Raw genomic sequence first — 20,620 nt, forward strand, 5'->3', positions numbered from 1 at the left:
GATTGCGAAAACGGAGGCTTTTGAAAACGATGACGCATTTTAGTCATATGATGCAGTCATGTAACCAATCAACTAAGATGGTGTATGGCATTGTACAGCAGTTTTGTTTTTCCCCCATTTTTCATAGCGCTATTAAAGATTAATATAAGTTTGTACATGCTCCACATTTTCACGTTTTTCTTCAAAGAAGACGGAATGTTAATTTCGGCATATTTGTTGTGGTACGTCTCCCAGTTTATATTCACGCTTGCTTTTCCAACTTTGTACTCTTGTGTTACTCGCAGCAACAATTCCACCTCATTGTTAGTCCATTTAAAAAACTTGGTGTTTTTCCTCGACATTTTGCCATGATGTTTCAAAGAGCTGGAAAGTAAATAAATGCAAGACGGAAATGACGCAGATCGAATCGTCTTACGTTTCATGGATGCACAGTACAGGAACATAAGCGTTTAAATAAAATTATCCATATATACAAAACAAAATGTTTTAATGAATTCTATTCTGTTATATTAGCTTTAGGTTTTCTATAAAAATTAAAAGAAACAGTAAAATGATAAATGATCCCAGAGGAAGTTAAGCCCCTCCATGAAGCAAAGAGGTCTTTGAGGTTATTAAGGACTATGATAAGGAATCAAACTGATTTTACATCAGGTTTGTATATTAGTAATGCAGAAATTTACATTTGCTTGCTCACCCCCAATCTCCACCTCACCTGATGTTCATGTGTCTGTGTGTGTTGGATAGTAGTGTTGTATGATCTGACCAAGCAGTGCATGTATGCGTGCATGAATGGATAAATGTGGATTGTAGTGTAAAAATACAAGCTATATCAATGCTAGTCATTTATCAATTCTTGTAATCCCACAGTAGTGTTTAAGAGGCAATGTATAGTTTATGTTTAGAAATATGCAAATGGGTATGTTTTAATAACAAGTCAAGGTGCAGTATTAGCAACATGGACGTTTGAAGACAATTTGTACATTTCGTGAACAAATCAAGTTGCATTTTAACCACATATCAGGAAAAGTTATACATAAGGTAGCACATGTACAAAATATCCTTAACAATCAAGTTTATTGCTAACACAGTAACTAAAAATATTTAAATCAAGCGATGGAAATACATATTTAGGGGAAAAAAACCTCCTAATAAATGATTAAGTAAATCTATCTCTCTAATATCTATCATTTCTCTCAGGAAATGCTATGTTTATTATACACTATATAATGCACTGCAAGCCATATAATTGATCCCGTACCCTGCAATGAAAACTGTATAGCTGAGGTATTGCAGTAAGTTTTTAGTATCCCCACTAATGGGTTAAAGCTGCATGAAAAATATGCAGGCTGAGGCTTAGCTTTTTGTGCGATAGGAACACAAAACCCAGTTTTACTTAACTCCTGCACTAATACTCATTGTACAGACCTGGTAACAGGTATTTTTTTTCAACAGTTAAATTCTTTGATGCCCACATGCACAGACAGCGTGTGTTCTGCATTCTTGGTTAGCATTGAACTGATGAGAAATGTGTGAGTTCAGGTACTCAGTTGAAGGTTAGGTTTCGGACTCCTGACAGGGTGCCGACTGGAGCGCTCTTGCCTTTCAGAAGGGTGAGGGACATGATGAAGAAGCATAGGCACATGACACCCAGAATGATCATGCCTGAGATGAGTGCGATGGTCATTGTATTTGTGTGAAACACTGGAGCTTTAAGATGGGCTAAGCAGCACAAACACAAAGAAACATTCCAAAATGTAAAAATGTCTTTCACATTCTCAATGCTTTTTCTTAAGTTCATGCAAAATGCCAAATAGCAGTGAGTGTTAAAACACTAATACCTTTTTTGCCATTCCAATGAGAAATGACACAACTTTTAATGTCAGATTGAGACATCCCGGCTCAGTATTTGATTTTCAATAACAACTAAAGCAATATACTGGCTGAACAATAAAATGAATCCTGAGGAATATAGTATGCGCAGGCATTGCATAGCCATATAGACTGACTTCTAACAGACCAAAATTTTTGAACATTGATGATCATTGCCGGCCGTAACTCACATAGTGTGTCATATATTGCTGCATATATTGCTATGTTCCTGTCTAGATTATTGTGGAATCATCCAGTTAAGGAAATCCCAAAGCTTGATTCTGTTCATCTGGACATAGTATTTTCAGTTGGGGAAACATTTCATCACTCATCCAGACTTCTTCAGTCTCAGCTGGCTGCAGGTTTCACCAGCTCATAATGCATTTGTAGCATTGTAAAATGGTAAAAGATGTACCATACAATGCTGTGATTCCAAACATGCTGGAAATCTTCTAATGGTACTCATGGCCAGCGATCAAGGGTCATGACTACGGATGGGTATTGATAAGATTTTCACGATTCCGATTCCATTTTCGATTCTGTTTAACGATTTGATTCTTTATCGATTCTCTTATTGATTCTTTTTTAGAAAGGAGAACACTAAGGTCGAATAGCTTAGAACTTTGTTTTATAGCTTCTCTTTGAACGAGATAGAAATTTAGGAGTAACATGGCCTTACAAACCCAACAGTGAGATCTTAAGAGATCCAGCCTATGGCCCTTCCATGGGGTATCACAGGGTCCCCAGGAAAAAAAATTGTAAATGTAAAATAATAAAATAAATATTCTTCTGTAGCAATAACAAAGTATAACATCAATTATTCTGTAGCAATTACACAAGAATATCCAGTAATGTTCCTGCCTACAATTAAACACATTCACTTACCATCTGCTGTGGCAAATGGGTGCAAGCCTTTTACCACAAACTTAGTCACTGCACGGTGACATTCGTCTATCCTGGCCTGAAAGGAGACGTTACCAGTAGACTGCAGCGAGAACTGCCAGCATCTGAGCCAGCCAGACTCTGTCTGTCTCTCTCATCATGATCACCTAAATGCAGCGCACAGTAATGGCAGGTTTTGTAATAAGGCAGATCGCACTAACATAATATGCACTGTTAGTTGATTATTTACCTGCCGCATTAACGGGAGAGGACGTGCAAACGTTACCGCTGCTGCTGGGTTGGATTTCACGAGTCCGGAGCGGAATTAAAAACACGACATTCATTTAAGGTCATCGTGTGTTTTGTGAGCAAATGCTTTTGCATATTCGTAGTGTTTCCTCCCTTAAATGAAATGTCTACTTTGCAAGTATTGCAAGTTGCCCTGTTGTCATCCGTTCTCGTAAAGTATAATCAAACTTTTGAGCATTTGAGCCGCCATGTTTCCTGCCAGGTAAATGACGCTCCGCAACGTGGTGACGTCATTCGGGGCAACTGGAATTGATAAGGGAATCGTTTGCAAAAATGGCAAACAATTCCAAGGAATTGAAACAGTGGGAACCGGTTCTCAACAAGAACCGGTTTTCGATACCCATCCCTAGTCATGACAATTTGCATGTTAATGATTATAAAATTGATATTACAGCCCATTGTTAGTTAGTAGTGCGTTAGTTAGTCCTTTTTATAAGGTAGGAAAATCTGCAGTCAGCTATGACTAAAGAAGTCACTTGGATGAGTGAAAATGTTTCTCCCAGTGAAAACACAAATATCTTATAACCTTTAAAAGTAGAACAACACACAAAAGCATCATACCACTTATTGAACAGAATGACAAGACTTACCCAGCTGAGAATTATTGGCTGGTATTTCATCTGTGAAAAACAAAGACATGGCATTTCAGCACACTGTAATCCATATGGTATATAGTTTCTTTCATTCGCGTGTATACAGTACGATAGACAAGGATGCCTTGTCTAACGTACTGTTTTGAAAATCCTAGGTCACCCAGACAAGCTTGCAACTTTAGTCAACATTTAGGTGTCAAATCTTGGATTTTGACATACATTAGTGTCTTGTAATACATTGGATAATCAGTAAAAATTATTCAGCTGTGGAAATGTTAGGCGAGAGTGTTATTAAACTATACCACTCCGAGTTATGATAGGCCCAGCAGTCAGGATGGCGTTTCCAGATGCAGCATTTGATCCCTTTCCATCAGAGACATCTCTCTTTTTCCTGCTGCCACAGATCTATGAAAATATTACACAGAAAGAATGAGTCCTCTCTCATGTGGTGTATGTTCTTATGATGAGGAATTCAGGACACAGACTACTAATATAACCCATCGATGTTGCCAAGATATGTGTCCAATTTGATATCGGAGGAATATCTAACCCCTTATTCTGCAGTGAGGGAAATAATGATTTGATCCCCTTTGCTCAAATGAACAGTCTCTAATATTTTTGGTAGTTTTATTATTGTATAATGGGGAGACACAGAACTAATCAATCATTCAGTTACAACTACTGTTGATCTCAGCTTGTCATCTGTATAAAGTAGACCTGTTTTCTTCCACTCTAGTCGCTCCACAATGCTCCATGATGATTCATGGTGAAACATGAAATCTAGATGCTCAGGTGTCTTTCAAGACATCGTACTGTCTGAAAAATGAGGAATGTAGGCTAATAACCTGTTATATCTTGTAACTGCTGTGCCCTCACCACTGTTCAATAACGGTACTGCTGTCTGTTAGACTCTATGGAAGGACCATTTGGAAATCTCAGTCTGTTTGGAAAGTCAGACAGTCACTTAGTCTGAAGAAATATGAATGTAATCTGGTCAACTAATTGCTTCTATGAGCAACTCTTTAGTGACAGTGGGAAGGAAAAACTCTCTTTTAATAGGAAGAAAGTTCCAGCAGAACCAGGCTCAGGGAGGGGCGGTCATCTGCTGCGATTGGTTGCGGTGAGAAGAGGTGGACATTCATCTAACACTGTATACTGAAGCATCAGATTAGCTCCAGCAAATTTATTACAATGAACTTTGCTTTGTAACGAATCCTTTATCACATACAGATGCTTTACGAAATGCCCATTGTGATTACAAGGAATGTTTCTATGAGCACCTAACTATACTTGAAGAACTGAATTTATGAATGCTGAAGTGAAGCTGATGTTTATATTCAAGAAATAAACTATTTCTATAATTAATATTAAATTAGATGCAATGATGCAGTATATGCTTTGTAGGAAAACATAATGGAACTAGTATTTATTAATTCAAATAAACGTATACTTACCCTTTGAATGTAGAGTGAATATAAAAAACTATGAGAGGTATAAACTGTAATGGAAAAGAATGTACAGTAGAAGTATTTCCCAATTGTTTTTAAGAATTTGTAAATGAGCTTACGTATTTTAACCTAAGTAATAATAATAATAATAATAATAATAATAATAATAATAATAATAATGTCAATGGAGTTTTCCATTTTGAAATGAAGGTGACTCTAACAAGATTATTGTGTTATATTTTATCTCAAGATTTTTTTTTATGTGTGAGTGTGTCAGTATCCAATCTCACTGGCATCAGCATTGCACAATCATCTGCTCGGCACAGCTTGGTGACACAGTGTAGGAAGACAGTGGACATCTTCTGGTTCTTGTGCTTTACAAAGCGGAATACTTCAAAGGCAAAACGACCCATCTGGCTCTTCCCATTCTCAAACACTGTGGTCTGGGGGTCTTTTTCACAACTAGTTCAGAAAAGCAACATTAGAAAAGACTATTAAAACATTGTCAAGGATAGTCGGAGTCAGAGTTTTACACAATCATGGGCCTGTTATTGTACTGGAGTTACCTAAAGAAAAGATCGTAACGCAGGTCATCATTAGGATTTCCAGAAGGTGTGGTGTAACAGTAGTCCATTAGAATGTTCCATCTAATTTGCACAAAAATGTGATTAAAAGCAGAACAAAGGAACAGAACATGGTACAACCTGTTTTAGGATAACTCTGTTTCAGTATGCAGCCTTATGTGGAAATGGTGCCTCCAGAGCAAAGTTGTGAAAAAAAAACATTTTTGGATAATAATGGATACTAAAACCCATTATTGAATTGGATGCTTATTTATAACAGTAGCAATACCAATAGTGCCTTCTTTACCTCCTCTAGGTGTGACACAACTTCATAGAGCAACATTGCAGATGGGCATTCCAACAACACAACACTAAAATACTAAACAGTTATGGTAACTGTTAACTTGGCCAGTGGATACATTAATGTTCTCAGTTTAACTTAAGTTATTATTCAGATAGCAACTAATGTTATTGGTCCTACCCATCAGTAACGTTAATAGACAGTGCTGATTTTGCAGTCTAACAAAAAAGAAGTGTCTAAAAAGTGCTACGTTCTTCTTAAAGCCTCAGACTGAAACTGGCTAAACCCACCTGCGATCAGATCAATATCCCAGAAGGGTCATTTAATTCATGATAAAGTCCATTTAAAAATTGTTTATGTATTTTTTAGTATTGTATAAAAACAAACAATCAAGCAAAAAAAAAAAAAGAAACTCCCTCTCACCCCTGGTGCATACTTGCCAAACTTGAGACCTCAGAAAGTGGTATACATATACATTTATATACAAAAAACTGGTACTTTACAGTGTTAATTTATCGGATAAAAGAGCTCTCTCGGTGGTGTGAAACTCTGCCATCTACTCCTTGCTATCTAAAATAAACCAGACGCTGGCATAAATTCTCAACCATCTCACACTTCTGTTTATTACGTTTTCTGTTTGACGTTTATTCAGCTGTCTAAAAACCCCGGAGGAACCCTCCTGAGGGATTAATCTAATCTAATCTAATCTAATCTAATCTAATCTAATCTAATCTAATAATTTAAATCTCAGCCGAACTGATTCAATTTTGTTGTCCGGGTGGAAAATCAGGAGAAATTCAGGAGAATGGTTGCTCGGGAGATTTTCGGAAGGGTCACTGAAATTCGGGATTCTCCCGGAAAAAATCGGGAGGGTTGGCATGTATGTGGGTGGATTGTATTTATTACAAAGTTTTAGTACAAAAGCTCTTCAGGTCTCTGCACACTGGTAGGACAGAAAGAAGAAGAAGAACAACAACAACAATCAAATATGCCCTTTTATTCCTTTGCTCTGAGCTGATTCAGCTAATTGCAGCGCAAGTTAAATAATTTCTTGTGCAGGAGGAAGAAAATTGTGGTTTGGTCTATAGCTAAATTGTGGACACTATTTATTTACTGATTGCAATGGTACAAAAGCACATGGTGAAATGCAAACTGTGTCCAGGAGAAAAATATGATTCAGTACTTGATAAATAAACCCTTGTTTACAAGCACAAAAGTAGGACATTTCTGTAGTTGGTCACCTGGTTTGCATACATCAAAGCCTATTTCTCTATGCAGAAACTTGCACATGTCCTTAGGTTACTTGGTTGCCTCTTGGCAACTCAAAGCTTCAACTTCCTCAGCTGATTCCTTTTCTCCCCTCCTTTGTTGTCATGATTCTGTGTTTTTGGTCATTGTCATGCTGGAAGACTCATCCATGGTAAATTGTAAATGGCCTGTATTTATATAGCGCTTTACTAGTCCCTGAGGACCCCAACGCGCTTTACATATCCAGTCATCCACCCATTCACACACTGGTGATGGCAAGCTACACTGTAGCCACAGCCACCCTGGGGCGCACTGACAGAGGCGAGGCTGTCGGACACTGGCGCCACCGGGCCCTCTGACCACCACCAGTAGGCAACAGGTGAAGTGTCTTGCCCAAGGACACAACGACCGAGACTGTCCAAGCCGGGGCTCGAACCAGCAACCTTCCGATTACAAGGCAAACTCCCAACTCTTGAGCCACGATCGCCCCGTGATCCATGATTCATTTTTAGTGTTCTGGTTGAGAGAAGGACGCTCTAATCCAAAATTTTACAGCCTATTGGCTTGTTAATATAGTGAAGTCATCCATTAGCATAAAAACAGCTCCACAGCATGACTACCAGATGATCCGACGCGATGTCTATGCCTGTCCTGTAGCTTGACTGTACCTTCTTTTGGTGATATTTAGTATTTTGCTTCCTCCAAACACGGTGTGACAAGTTGATGCCAAAGAGCTTGAGTTTGTTTTCATCCTACCACAGCACTTTGTCCTAAGTCTTCTCTGAAACATTTAGATGTTCAAGGCTGTCTTGAGCAGGGTGAGCAGGTGTAGGCAATGCCAGACCTGTCCAATATAGTGCAGTGTGTTACCAATTATGTTTTTGGTGACTGTGGTTCCAGCTGCCTTCACATCATTAACAAGTTCATAGTTTTGGGCTAATGTCCCATCTTTCTCATGATCCTCCTCACCCCATGAGACAACAACTTGTATGGAGCTCCAGATAGAGGGTGATTGATGGCCTTTCTTCCATATCTAATTAACTGCACCAGCTGTTGTCACCTTCTTATCTAACTTCTTGCTGATGGTCATTTGAGCCACATGCAGATCTACAGTCTTGCTCATGACAAACTCTGACAGCTCTTTGGTCTTCTCCATGGTAGTGGAAGAAGTTGGAATTAAAGATTTTTTATTCTGTGGGCAAGTGTGCTTTATAAACATAATAAGCTGACTATCTGTAATTGATTGGTGGTCTGTATCTGTTTCTGAAACTGATTAATTGATTGTAATCTAATCTCTGGGAGCCAGAATTTCATCTAGATTGTAGGGATTCAAATGCATACTTAACTCAATTATATGAAAATCCATTTATAATTTTATGTAATGTGGGGATTTTTTTCTGGATTTTTGGTTAAAATTGTGTCTCGCTTCATTGAACTTAAACTATAAACAGTGTTGGGAAGGTTACTTTTATCATGTATTCCACTACAGATTACAGAATACTTGCCCCAAAATGTATTTTGTAATGTATTCTGTTATGTTACTCAATGAAAGTAATGTATTCTGAATACTTTGGAGTACTTAATATATTATCATGCTTTTTACAACTACATGAATGTACTATTGCTTTGTGATTTAATAACTATTACTGAAGGTTACTCACCATAACAGTACCAACTAGATTTTTAAATCTTAATATAAAATGAGTAACAGTAGGATGGACATTAGATAAGGCTGCACTTTTTGCACCAATCTCATATAGGAAACTATTCTGTGTGTATCTCCAAAAGTTGGTTCTCTTAATCTGGACGTAGCTTTTAAAGTGGGAGAAACGTTTTGTCACTCATCCAAGTGACTTCTTCAGTCTCAGATGACTGCAGGTTTCCCCAATCTTATAAACCAGGGATAGGCAACCTTTCTGATGATGAGTGCCATCTAAAATTTCCTCAGAAGTCAATGTGCCATTTGATTGCATTAGCAATAAATTTAATAACGCTCTATATTAACAGTTACACACTATATAAAACAACTTTATAGAATTATATTTGTTCACAGATGTTTGCAGCTATCAGCGAATAGTTATCAGCTATTTTGAAACAAAAAAAGAAACTTTTTATCCATAACAAGAACTTCATAACAGCAAATGAACTGTACAACAGAAAGTGCAAATGCTATTTGTGGTCTCCTCACAACAATGATAAGAAAAATAAACTGGGCCAATATGGCATGTTTGTTAATACAGGGATACACATATTAATGTGATCTCTGGTCTCCCACTCAGAGACACAGGTCTCCGAGTGTCCAGCATTCAGACCTGAGGACACTCTTCGTGTAGAGAAAATCTGCTCACACAGATATGTAGAACCAATTACTGTCAAGGCCTCTGCAATGTTCTGAAGACAGTTAACCTTGTCAGGTAGTGATGTCCAGCAGGTGAAAATGCAAGCTCCATGAACACGCACAGCTGTGGATTCCAGCTGCGTTCGTAGTTCTGCAAACTTTTCTGCAAAGAATAAACTCCACCTAAACTTGGTTTATATCTGACCCAGATAGACTGCAGTTCATAACTTCTTAGTGTCAGTCCAAGTGTCAGTTCACCTGACACTTGGACACAGCGGCCGCCTCGGGTCTCTCCTTCTCCTGCCTCCCCTTTCCACCTGCTGGCCTCTGTGAAAGCTCCGCCATAGCCACCACCAAACAACTGACTTATTTTTACACATCGGCCACCATCTGGCCAATCCACCACCTTTCATTGTTTATACCGTTACAAAAAAGAAAAAAACCTTCGGCCCATAGAAACTGATGTTTCTATGTTACACACAACGCGCTCTGTTTAGACCCAGACCAAACAGTATTGTTTGACTGATGGCCCTGGTCTTTAAGTCTGACGTCACTAGCCTTGTCTGGGCTCAACTCCAGTGTGGGTCCATAAATCAAACAATCACTGTGGCATCACCGAGAGTTGAAAAACTGTCTTAAGTCTTTCATCTGTAATAAAATGATCAGCGTTCTGCTCTACCAGGTGTAACAACTCATTTTAACATCCAGGCATCCATGAAAACGGAATTTATGACATTTAACGGAGTTAGAAATTAGCAGGAAGTTAGCTCACTAGCTTCCTTCTAAATATTAATAATGCCAGTAATATAGCATGTCCTGACTGAGGGATTTTGGAAACAAATTCAAACGTACAGCTCCGACATAAATGAAGACAGAAAACTAAACAGCATTGACGTTTGTAGGGTTACTTAAGTTTGGCTAGCTGGTATATAACGATGTGCTACGTGACCGCTAGCGACACGGCTATATGAGCATAATATAAACACGCTTTTTTCAACTCAATAAAAGTTAACGTGAGGATTCTTGGTGGTCAGGAACAAATGTAATCGCATGGCAGGATGCTGTAAACAGACCAAACTTCAGCCAGGAGAACAACTGAGATAATCCATCCACAATACCAGGTTAGTCATTCATATACTGCTGTATGGGCTGGGCTGTACTTACATCGTAAGGTTTTAAAAACTGAGCTTTAAAAAGATTAGTGTTAATAAAAGCCGAGAGAGGCTGACAGTGATCACTGATTGATCACCCAGTTTTGTTTTAAGTTATAAAGTTATTTTGTTATTTTCATATGGCTTAATAATTATCCTTATTGCTGTTTAAGAGAGGAGTGGTGCTTCAAAGGATAGTTGCAGATTTCTGTCAGAATCTGCAGATTATACAGTACAAATAAAATGTTCACGTTTGTCCAGCGTTGTCTTCTCAACAGTTTCACTAACATCTACACTGGATGGCCAGGAAGCGTTCACGTCTTCTGGGGTGCTTCACCGGCGCTGATAATTGGCGTCTGTCTTGTGTCAGCAACGTAAAAGACGGATTTAATGCAACATGACCATTCAAACAGCAGTCGCTTTCTCAAACATCAGTTGTGTATCGGATTCAGTACCACATACGAAAGTGACCCAGGTTGGATTTGAAAATATCGGATTTGTGCTGTTCACGCTGTCATACCATGGGTTGCATAGGGTCAGAAAAGTCGGATTTGATGCGATTTCACCTGCAGTGTGAACGTAGCCTTAGTTACTCTGTTCTGGGGGACCCCATCCTTGGGGTGGACCAATTTTTGGCGCAGCGTGTTTTGCGGTTTAAAAGCCACAGAGACGCAGTGTTTAGAAAATGCGTCTCAAGTATTTCGATACTCCTGACATGTATGGGATAACTACAGGCTTTCGCTTAGTCAGCAGTTGTCCTTCTCTCCTTGATCGGCTGGAGCTTTCTTTAGGCGCCTTCCCAGCTTTGACAAATGTCCAGCTGGGATAACCACATTTCCTCAGGGCCTTCTTGATGTGATGTTCTTCTGCTTCCCTGGCCACTGTGTCTGCGGGGATGGTGTTGGCTCTATGTTGTTTATGCTCCAGTGGACGATGAGAGTCAAACCTTAAATACTGATCCGTATGCGTAGGTTTACTCCTCAACACTGACTATAAACGAACATGAAAATTAGAAATTACATTTACATCTATGTTAGAAATAACATAAATGTAGCCTTTTATTTTATGCCGAGAGACCATTTTCTTAGCTGTTTATACAGTTAAGGGTCACAGGGTGCTGGAGCCTATCCTAGCTTTCAGAGCCCAAAACAGAATTATCAGTTAACCCAACATGCATGCGTGTGTGTGTGTGCGTGAGGGGGGGGGGGGGTCATGTATCTCATCTGAAGACAGAAGCTAAGCACAGGTGGGCCTGATTAGTACTTTGATATGAGAACACTTAAGAATACTAGGTAATGTAAGCTGGACGTCTGTTGCTCAGGAGGTAGAGAAGGTCATCTACCAATCAGAAGGCAGAACACTGAACCCCAAGTTGCTCTACAGTACAGTCATTGAAGTGTGAACATTAGACGGTGAATGAGGCATGTTGTATAAGGAGGTTTGAGCGCTAAACTAGAAAAATACTATATAAGAATCAGTTCATTTACAATGAATAATGTCAATGTATTATTTTAACATATTCAGTGCTTTTATGCACAGATGAAAGTCATCATGTATCATAGTTTAATGAGTCATCGTGTGGGTGGCATATTTAGGCTGAAAGGCTACATTGTGACTGAATACCTTCTATCCAGATTAGTGGCTTTTACAGCTGCAAATATGCGTGTCTTCAGGGTCAGTCCTGCCATTGGGATGGACAACTGCTGAATATATGATGAGTCCTGTATAAAAAGCAAATTGTCATTTAAGCATAGATGTGATATTACATGGCTCTTCGCGTCCACCCAACTGACAGTGATTTATTTGCTTTTTAGACATTTATTTTCTAAATAATTCGATGTAGCCCTAGTGTTTAATTCAAGTGGATTTAGGGTAAGAGTAAGAGTAAATTTAGTATACGTTTGTATAATTACAGTATTAGCAATAATTTGCTTTTTACATCAACTGTATAACAAGAATTTCTGGGAATCTGGCATCATTCTTCTTTTGTACATGGACAATTGATGCATACATCTGTAAGAGGTAGAGATCAACTTTACATAGATGCAGAGTTTCTTTATGTTCACTTTATGCATACAAGTATGGCTTTATCTTTGGTGCAACAGACTAAGATCACCTGTAAAACACAAATGAACATTTATAACTCACTGTTGTGAACTTACATTATAAAGCAGGAGATTCAATGTGCTAATGAAAGTGCCATTGCTTTCCTTCACTGAGATTGCAGCTGATGACCTACAGTCAAGATAAAGGAAAAAAGAAGTAAGTACCTAAAACATTATGAAAGTTAACAGTAATTATGGTAGCATCAGTATTTTAAAATTACATTTTTATATTAAAATTTACATAACATTGAGGAATCCTTGTCTTTAAAACCATGCCTATACGTCACTCTTTCAGGTTAACATATACACTTTCCTGACCAAACATTTCCAATATCTCCTTTTAGAAGTTAATATATGTAATCTGAATTGGACTTTTTGTGGGGTCGAGGACCTAAAATCTGAAAATATGTAACAAACTGTGTTTGGGTTGTATTTCATGAAAACAACAACAAAAAAAAATTCTGTTGTATTGTGTGGAACTTAATAACTTTATATTATAAATTTTCATTATTATTATTAGTATTGCTTTTATTAATATTGTTGTTATTTTTTTTTTATTGTTATTATTAACTTATTATTAAACTGCTTCTTTTTTTGTCTGCCAATTGATATAATGATTGAAACTTACATGTATATAGGATCACGGTATCAAACAAGCTTAAAGGTATGAGTGAGACTTACGAGGCCAGCTGTGTATTGTTGACTAGGTATTCCAATGGGTAGCTGCAGCTAAACTTATACAGCAGACCTGGCAGGTAGCTGATGATGGTTGGAGGGTCTGGTGTATCAATATACCCTGATATGTTTCCAATCTGCACCAGGGACAGGTTCCCATAAGCATTGGGTCCTTGAGCAGTTAACACCTGTAAGCAACATCAGTGTGAGTAAAATTCCTGCTCCAGCTCTTTTACTAAGATAAGAAGGGTTGGACATTGTGCAGGATAAAAAGAAAAGTTCTCAAGATCAAGAAAAGCTTGATTGAAGTACATATCTCTCTCTCTCTCTCTCTCTATATATATATATATATATATATGTGTGTGTGTGTGTGTGTGTGTGTGTGTGTGTGTGTGTGTGTGTGTGTGTGTGTAATTTAGTAAGAGCAGTTAATACAAAAAAGAAAATGTTTTTCTTACCACCAAAGAATTACCACAGGACTCAAGTGTTGCCAGGCTGATGCTAAAGATTACAACAGTGGGGAAGGTGTTGTTATTGATAAAGCCTCTGCAGTGGGCATCTCCATGGCGACCATTAAGGGCTAGGTCGGTGTCAGTGTAGCCAGAGAAGAGAACAGGGCAAAAATTGATCTTGAGGGTAATGGTCTGGACCCCACAGTATACACTGATATCTCTCTCAGCTGGAAAAGAAGCCAAAAAATCTAATGTACATAAATATGTACATAAATTGTGTATTTTACAATAGTACATTTCTCTCTCTCTCGCTCTCTCTCTCTCTCTCTCCCCCCCCCCCCCCCAAAAAAAAAAGAAAAAAAAAAGATTTAGCTTCTGGGATTACAGTCTGTAACATTTAGTTTTGTATGTCATAATACTGGTGTCCAAAAAACTTATCACCTCATCTTTGGAACATGTAGGTAGTCCAAAAGAATTTTTTTCACATTTTTAGAATGTTAACATAATTTCTATTCAGTTATTCACAAAACAAAAGTCTTTAAGTCCTCACCAGGGAAGCGGCTGTGAAAATTTGCATCACAGTTGTATCCATTGAATTGAGCTCCAACTGAAAAGGCCTTACTAAACATTAAAAAAATGACAAATATATGTTCCATTTCAGCACCTGAAACAGATCAATAATGTAATGTGAATAATCCAATCAACACCATTTGTTTTATATTGTGGGGTCTTTACCTTACAGTATAAAGTGCACCGAGGCAACTGTTGTTGTGAATTGCCACTATATAAATAAAACTTAATTAAAATTCATTTTTCACTTTAGAAAATACAACGTCTCATGTAGGAAGACAGAAAGTAAAATCTGTTTTACATGCACTAATGGCAGGAGGGAAGATTTACAGTTTTCCCTTAAGTTGAACATTTTTTATATTCCTACCAAATACATTCACTGAGCACCCACAGCTTTGGCAAGTTATAAGAAACTGATACAGTTTTAAATGAGGCCTCAGTGACAATTACAATGATTGAAAGTCCTCTGGAAACTGTTAAATTAAAACTAGTTTGTAGCAGATTATGTAGTTAATAAAACCCTCACCTACAAAAGCAAACAGTTGTTCTGTGAGAGGGAGAACTACTCACCCTGGTTCCTGGCAGCCAGCAAGTGAGCGGTTCTCCATAAGCCTGGGACAGACGATGGAGTGGTCTGCACAGCATCCCTACCTGACAACTAGAAACAGAACTCATGAGCAGGAGGGAAAAAGGGACCATACACATAACAGATTCATTATTTGAACGTGTCAACAAAAAGGGTTGTCTGGATTGAACATGGGAAAGTCCATCAAAACTGAATGTGTTATACAAATCCTTTCACATCCACAGAAATATGAGCAGGTTTTGAAGTTTCCCACTCATATCCTTTCGGCCCAATCTGGCTCTGTCACTGCTCACAAATGGTTTGACGCTGCATGAGGTCCAGGAGCTGGGGGGGTGGGGGTGGGGGTGTTGAATTATCTTTTCATCGCTTCAGTGGCCTTGGCTTGCTGACTGAGCCATTCCTTTCTCTCTAGGCCAGTCAGGGAGTGCAAAGCCCACTGTGCGGGCCTTTGGCCCAGGGAATCCATGCTTTTTCATTCTTTGTCTGCTGCAGTTCTCAGTCAACACAACAGCAGGCAATCTGGTAGGTGGGGCTGCAAGCTGCCTGTGACTGCATACCTGATCCCAAATTTTGACTCCTGGTCACAGGACCCTCACCACATGGCAAAGTAAAAGAAAGCTAAATTTGTGGAGTTTCATGGGATTAGCCAGTTGAAATATGAATATAAATGTATGTGGAACACGAGGACAGGACATTGCGGTTTGAATTTTTAGGAAACTTCTCACTCTAGGCCTATTGGGGGGAAAAAAGGACACATTTTTGGTGCTAAAGCTAAAAAGCATTCTTCTTTTGCACAAATTAATCTGTTTAATCAGGTGTAGTCTGCTGAGTTGTATCACCTTCATACTTCTCCAGTCCACAAAATATCTTGTTGAGGCTGTACATTAGGAAGTCTGCAGCTAAGAAAAAAAGTCTTTGTTCTTGTGATTCCTTGGGCTTTTTGAGAGGGACAGAAAAGGTTTGGTTACATCACAAAAATACACAGCCAGTGTGCACAGTCCACAACTTTAGACTATTAAAACAAGAATTTAAGAATATGAAAAAAGGCTCAACACAACAGGAACTCAGCGTAATTGTCAGTCCACAAATATAATCAAACAGTATATTGGAATATATCAGGAAACAATATCAGGAAATACCAAACAAAATATGCAAGACAAAACTAGAATTGAAATTATTAATAAAAAAGAAAAAATCATTTCCTAGTTCAAAGACTGCTTGCAGAACTTTGAACAGTAACAAATCCGGTTGATTTCTAGCTAACCAGTTAAAAATAAATAAAGAAAAAACAACTATATGTGCTGTTAAAGATTTATCTGGGAACACAATATATGAACCTGAAAGAATAAACAACATTTTTAGGGATTTCTATGAAACTTTATAGTCACCACAAATGAACCCGTCTAAAAATGAAATTGACCAGTTTCTTGGCAACGTAACTCTTCCAAAATTATTAGACCGTCAAGCAATGGCACTGGATTTGCTACTGACACCAGGGGAACTCCAGAAGCCCTGATAAGTATGCCCAATAATAACGCTCCAGGTCCAGACAGTTTTCCTGCAGAATTCTACAAAGAATTCTGGACAGTTCTGGCACCAGTATTCCACAGAATGTTGCAGGAAGTCAAGGAAAATGGCAGACTACCACCAAATATGAATTCTGCCAATATTAGTCTCCTGCTAAAACCAGGCAAAGACTCCTGATTTCCCTCAAGCTATCGTCCAAAATCCCTTATTAATGTAGACCTCAAAATAATCTGCGAAGCTCTCTCAGAAAGATTAGAGAAGATAACCCCCCTTTTAATTCTAACTGACCAGACTGGTTTCATAAAAGGCAGGCACTCGTCAACAAATATACGTAGATTGCTTGATTTAATAGACTACTCATGAAGTGAAAACATTGAAACTACAATATTGTCTCTAGATCCCGAAAAAGAGTTTGACAGAGTTAACTGGAAATTTTTATTTGAAACTTTACGCAAATTTGGTTTTGGAAACTCTTTCATAAACTGGCTAAAAATATTAGAATTATATAGAATTCCCCAACAGCTTGTGTCAGAACAAATGACCAAACATCCTCCAGCTTCTGTGTCCTGAGGGGCACCAGGCCCTGATGTTGTGTAATATGCCTCACCCAGCAACTAAGGCCCTGGTGTGGTGTAGATGGCCTCAGCCAGAGCCACAGGCCCTGGTGTGGTGTAGGTGGTCTCAGCCGGCAACTCAGGCCCTGGTGTGGTGTAGGTGACCTCAGCCGGCAACTCAGGCCCTAGGGTTGTGTAGATGGCCTCGGACAGAAATACAGGCCCTGGTGTGGTGTAGGTGGCCTCAGCTGGGAACTCAGGCCCTGGTGTGATGTAGATGGCCTCAGCCAGAGCCACAGGCCCTGGTGTTGTGTAGGTGGCCTAAGCCGGCAACTAAGGCCCAGGTGTGGTGTAGATGGCCTCAGCCAGAGCCACAGGCCCTGGTGTGGTGAAGAAGGCCTCGACCACCAGCACAGGCCCTGGTGTAGTGAAGATGGCCTCATGCACCAGCACAGGGCCTGGTGTGGTGTAGTTGGCCTCAGCCAGCAGTACAGGCCCTGGTTTGGTGTAGGTGACCTTAGCCGGCAAATCAGGCCCTGGGGTTGTATAGATGACCTCGGCCAGAAGCACAGGCCCTGGTGAGGTGTAGGTGGCCTCAGCCAGAGCCACAGGCCGTCGTTAATGTGCCCTCATTAATGGGCAGCTGCTTTGAGTCTTTCAATACGCCCCTTCTCTGGATCAAAAGCAGTTCAATGACATGAAAAGTAAAGGCTTACAGCACCTGGTATTCCCAGGCAGTCTCCCATCCAAGTACTAACCAAGACAAGCCCTGCGTAGCTTCCGAGGTCAGACGAAGTCAGGCGTGCTCAGGGTGGTATGGCTGTAAGCTGCTGGTGCCAGCACAATGTGTCAATTTATGGAATCAAGTGATGAGGTGGCCAGTACCTGAAGTTTCGAACACAACCGTACAATTGAACTACAGAGTTAACGGTACCTGCATACTTGCCTAATACCCTAACCCAAAGACTCAGATAAGCATTAAACCAGCAGCACAGGCTCTGGATTTTTGAAGATGGGCTCAGGCACCAGCACAGGGCCTGGTGTGGTGAAGTTGGGCTCGGCCAGAGCCACAGGGCCTGGTGTGGTGAAGATGGTGTTGAAATCTCCCAATTCTTTTGATCTTTGGGCTGAAGGAAGGACAATACTCGGTGTATAAATGCTCAATCAACAATCATTTATTTCCATACAATTCAACACAAAGAGCATTTAGAACCATCATGATGGGGAGACATGCCTGAAGAGGGTCACAGCAGTCTCAAAATGGTGACGGGTTACACAGCCTCTTATAGCTCCTAGCGGCCCCCACCTAGTTGTAAAAGCCTAAACATTCACATTCTTTTCTCCCTTACGGCGTCTAAGTTATGACCTCGGCAGTTGTTTCTCTGCTTTCTGTAAGGTGGGGGTATGGAATGTGGTCTATCTCCCCTGTCTTAGACACCAAGTCTCCTGCTTACAACCTTCTTTTTATGATTCAACAATAGAGCATGTCAAGAAAACAGTGTAACACATTCCCAGCAGATCAAGGATACAGAGTGATGCACATTTATCTAATGAACTAATATGTGAATATGTTCTGTTAACTCAAAAGTATAATGAGAACTAAACTACATACAGATCACACGCTCTATATTAAAGGGTATAATATGATCTACAGCAGTATTCTAATTCAACTACTTTGATTACATATATAAGGTAACCTATAATAACAGAATAATCTAATACCTGAAGTTTCGAACACAACCCTACAATTGAACTACAGAGTTAACGGTACCTGCATACTTGCCTAATACCCTAACCCAAAGACTCAGATAAGCATTAAACCAGCAGCACAGGCTCTGGATTTTTGAAGATGGGCTCAGGCACCAGCACAGGGCCTGGTGTGGTGTAGGTGGCCTAAGCAAGAGGCACAGGCCCTGATGTTGTGTAATTTTCCTCACCCAACAACTAAGGCCGTGGTGTGGTGTAGATGGCCTCAGCCAGAGCCACAGGCCCTGGTGTGGTGAAGATGGCCTCATGCACCAGCACAGGGCCTGGTGTGGTGTAGTTGGCCTCATCCAGAGCCACAGGCCCTGGTGTGGTATAGATGACCTCGGCCAGAAGCACAGGCCCTGGTGTGGTGTAGGTGGCCTCAACCAACAGAACAGGGCCTGGTGTTGTATAGATGGCCTCATGCACCAGCACAGGGCCTGGTGTGGTGTAGTTCAACAAAGCCAGCAGCACAGGCCCTGGTGTGGTATAGGTGACCTTAGCCGGCAACTCAGGCCCTGGGGTTGTATAGATGACCTCGGCCAGAAGCAGAGGCCCTGGTGAGGTGTAGGTGGCCTCAGCCAGAGCCACAGGCCCTTATGTTGTGTAATTTGGCCTCACCCAGCAACTAAGGTCCTTGTTTCGTGTAGATGGCCTCGGCCAGAGCCACAGGCCCTGGTGTGGTGTAGGTGGCCTAAGCCAGAGCCACAGGCCCAAGCCAGAGCCACAGGCCCTGGTGTGGTGTAGGTGGCCTCATGCACCAGCACAGGCCCTGGTGAGGTGTAGGTGGCCTCAGCCAGAGCCACAGGCCGTTGTTAATGTGCCCTCATTAATGGGCAGCTGCTTTGGGTCTTTCAATACCCCCCTTCTCTGGATCAAAAGCAGTGCAATGACATGAAAAGCAAAGGCTTACAGCACCTGGTATTCCCTGGCAACCTCCCATCCAAGTACTAACTAAGACCAGCCCTGCTTAGCTTCCGAGGTCAAACGAAGTCGGGTGTGCTCAGGGTGGTATGGCCGTAAGCTGCTTGCACCAGCACAATGTGTCAATTTATGGAATCAAGTGATGAGGTGGCCAGTACCTGAAGTTCCGAACACAACCCTACAATTCAATATTGAATTGGTGTTCAATATTGAATCGGTGTGCAACTTTGCTAAAACAATGTCGGACTCTGTAGTTTTCTCTGGTCCCCTCCCCAATCAGACCAGGAGTGACATGTTTAGCCGCATGTTCTCCTTAAATTGCTGGCTGTCTGAGTGGTGTCCCAGAAACGATGTGGGCATCATAGATAATTGGCAAACCTTCTGGAGGAAACCTGGTCTTGTTAGGAGAGACGGCATCCATCCCACTTTGGATGGAGCAGCTCTCATTTCTAGAAATATCCTCCTCCTGTTTTGGCTTCCCTTCACTGGCTTCCTGTTAAGTCCAGAATTGAATTCAAAATCCTGCTCCTCACATACAAGGTCTTAAATAATCAGGCCCCATCTTATCTTAATGACCTTGTAGTACCATATCACCCTATTAGAGCACTTCGCTCTCGCTTTGTAGGCCTACTTGTCGTTCCTAGAGTATTTAAAAGTAGAATGGGAGGGAGAGCCTTCAGTTTTCAGGCCCCTCTTCTGTGGAACCAGCTTCCAGTTTGGATTCGGGAGACAGAAACTATCTCTACTTTTAAGATTAGGCTTAAAACTTTCCTTTTTGC

The 20,620-nt window shown here is 40.3% G+C and overlaps 1 protein-coding gene across 2 annotated transcripts; it reads right to left on the bottom strand.

The window, feature by feature from the left end:
• Nucleotides 1-942: 942 nt before the first annotated feature.
• Nucleotides 943-15,362, bottom strand: zpld1a (zona pellucida-like domain containing 1a). Of its 2 annotated transcripts, none has more exons than XM_080866387.1 (11): nt 15,075-15,362; nt 14,485-14,598; nt 13,941-14,062; nt 13,489-13,670; nt 12,865-12,937; nt 12,326-12,423; nt 5,668-5,748; nt 5,392-5,563; nt 3,956-4,058; nt 3,651-3,680; nt 943-1,719 (listed from the first exon to the last, which is right to left on the bottom strand). In XM_080866387.1, exons 2-11 carry the CDS (start codon nt 14,588-14,590, stop codon nt 1,544-1,546), a joined length of 1,143 nt encoding a protein of 380 aa, XP_080722513.1. In that variant the 5' UTR covers nt 14,591-14,598; nt 15,075-15,362; the 3' UTR covers nt 943-1,543. The 2 variants fall into 2 exon arrangements, with proteins under 2 accessions (XP_080722513.1, XP_080722512.1); XM_080866386.1 differs by having other exon boundaries at nt 13,941-14,161.
• Between the last annotated feature and the right edge of the window lie 5,258 nt (nt 15,363-20,620).

The sequence above is a fragment of the Rhamphochromis sp. 'chilingali' genome (genome assembly GCF_963969265.1).
Source record: "Rhamphochromis sp. 'chilingali' genome assembly, chromosome: 19".
Taxonomy (NCBI): domain Eukaryota; kingdom Metazoa; phylum Chordata; class Actinopteri; order Cichliformes; family Cichlidae; genus Rhamphochromis; species Rhamphochromis sp. 'chilingali'.

Excerpts from the sequence above, each read along its gene's own strand:
- zpld1a (XM_080866386.1), bottom strand. The coding sequence starts at position 14,590 with ATGGAACATATATTTGTCATTTTTTTAATGTTTAGTAAGGCCTTTTCA. Across the intron at positions 13,671-13,940 it reads CCTGTGGTAATTCTTTGGTG|GTGTTAACTGCTCAAGGACC; the intron begins GTAAGAAAAACA and ends TGTTGCTTACAG. Across the intron at positions 12,938-13,488 it reads AACAATACACAGCTGGCCTC|GTCATCAGCTGCAATCTCAG; the intron begins GTAAGTCTCACT and ends TCTTGACTGTAG.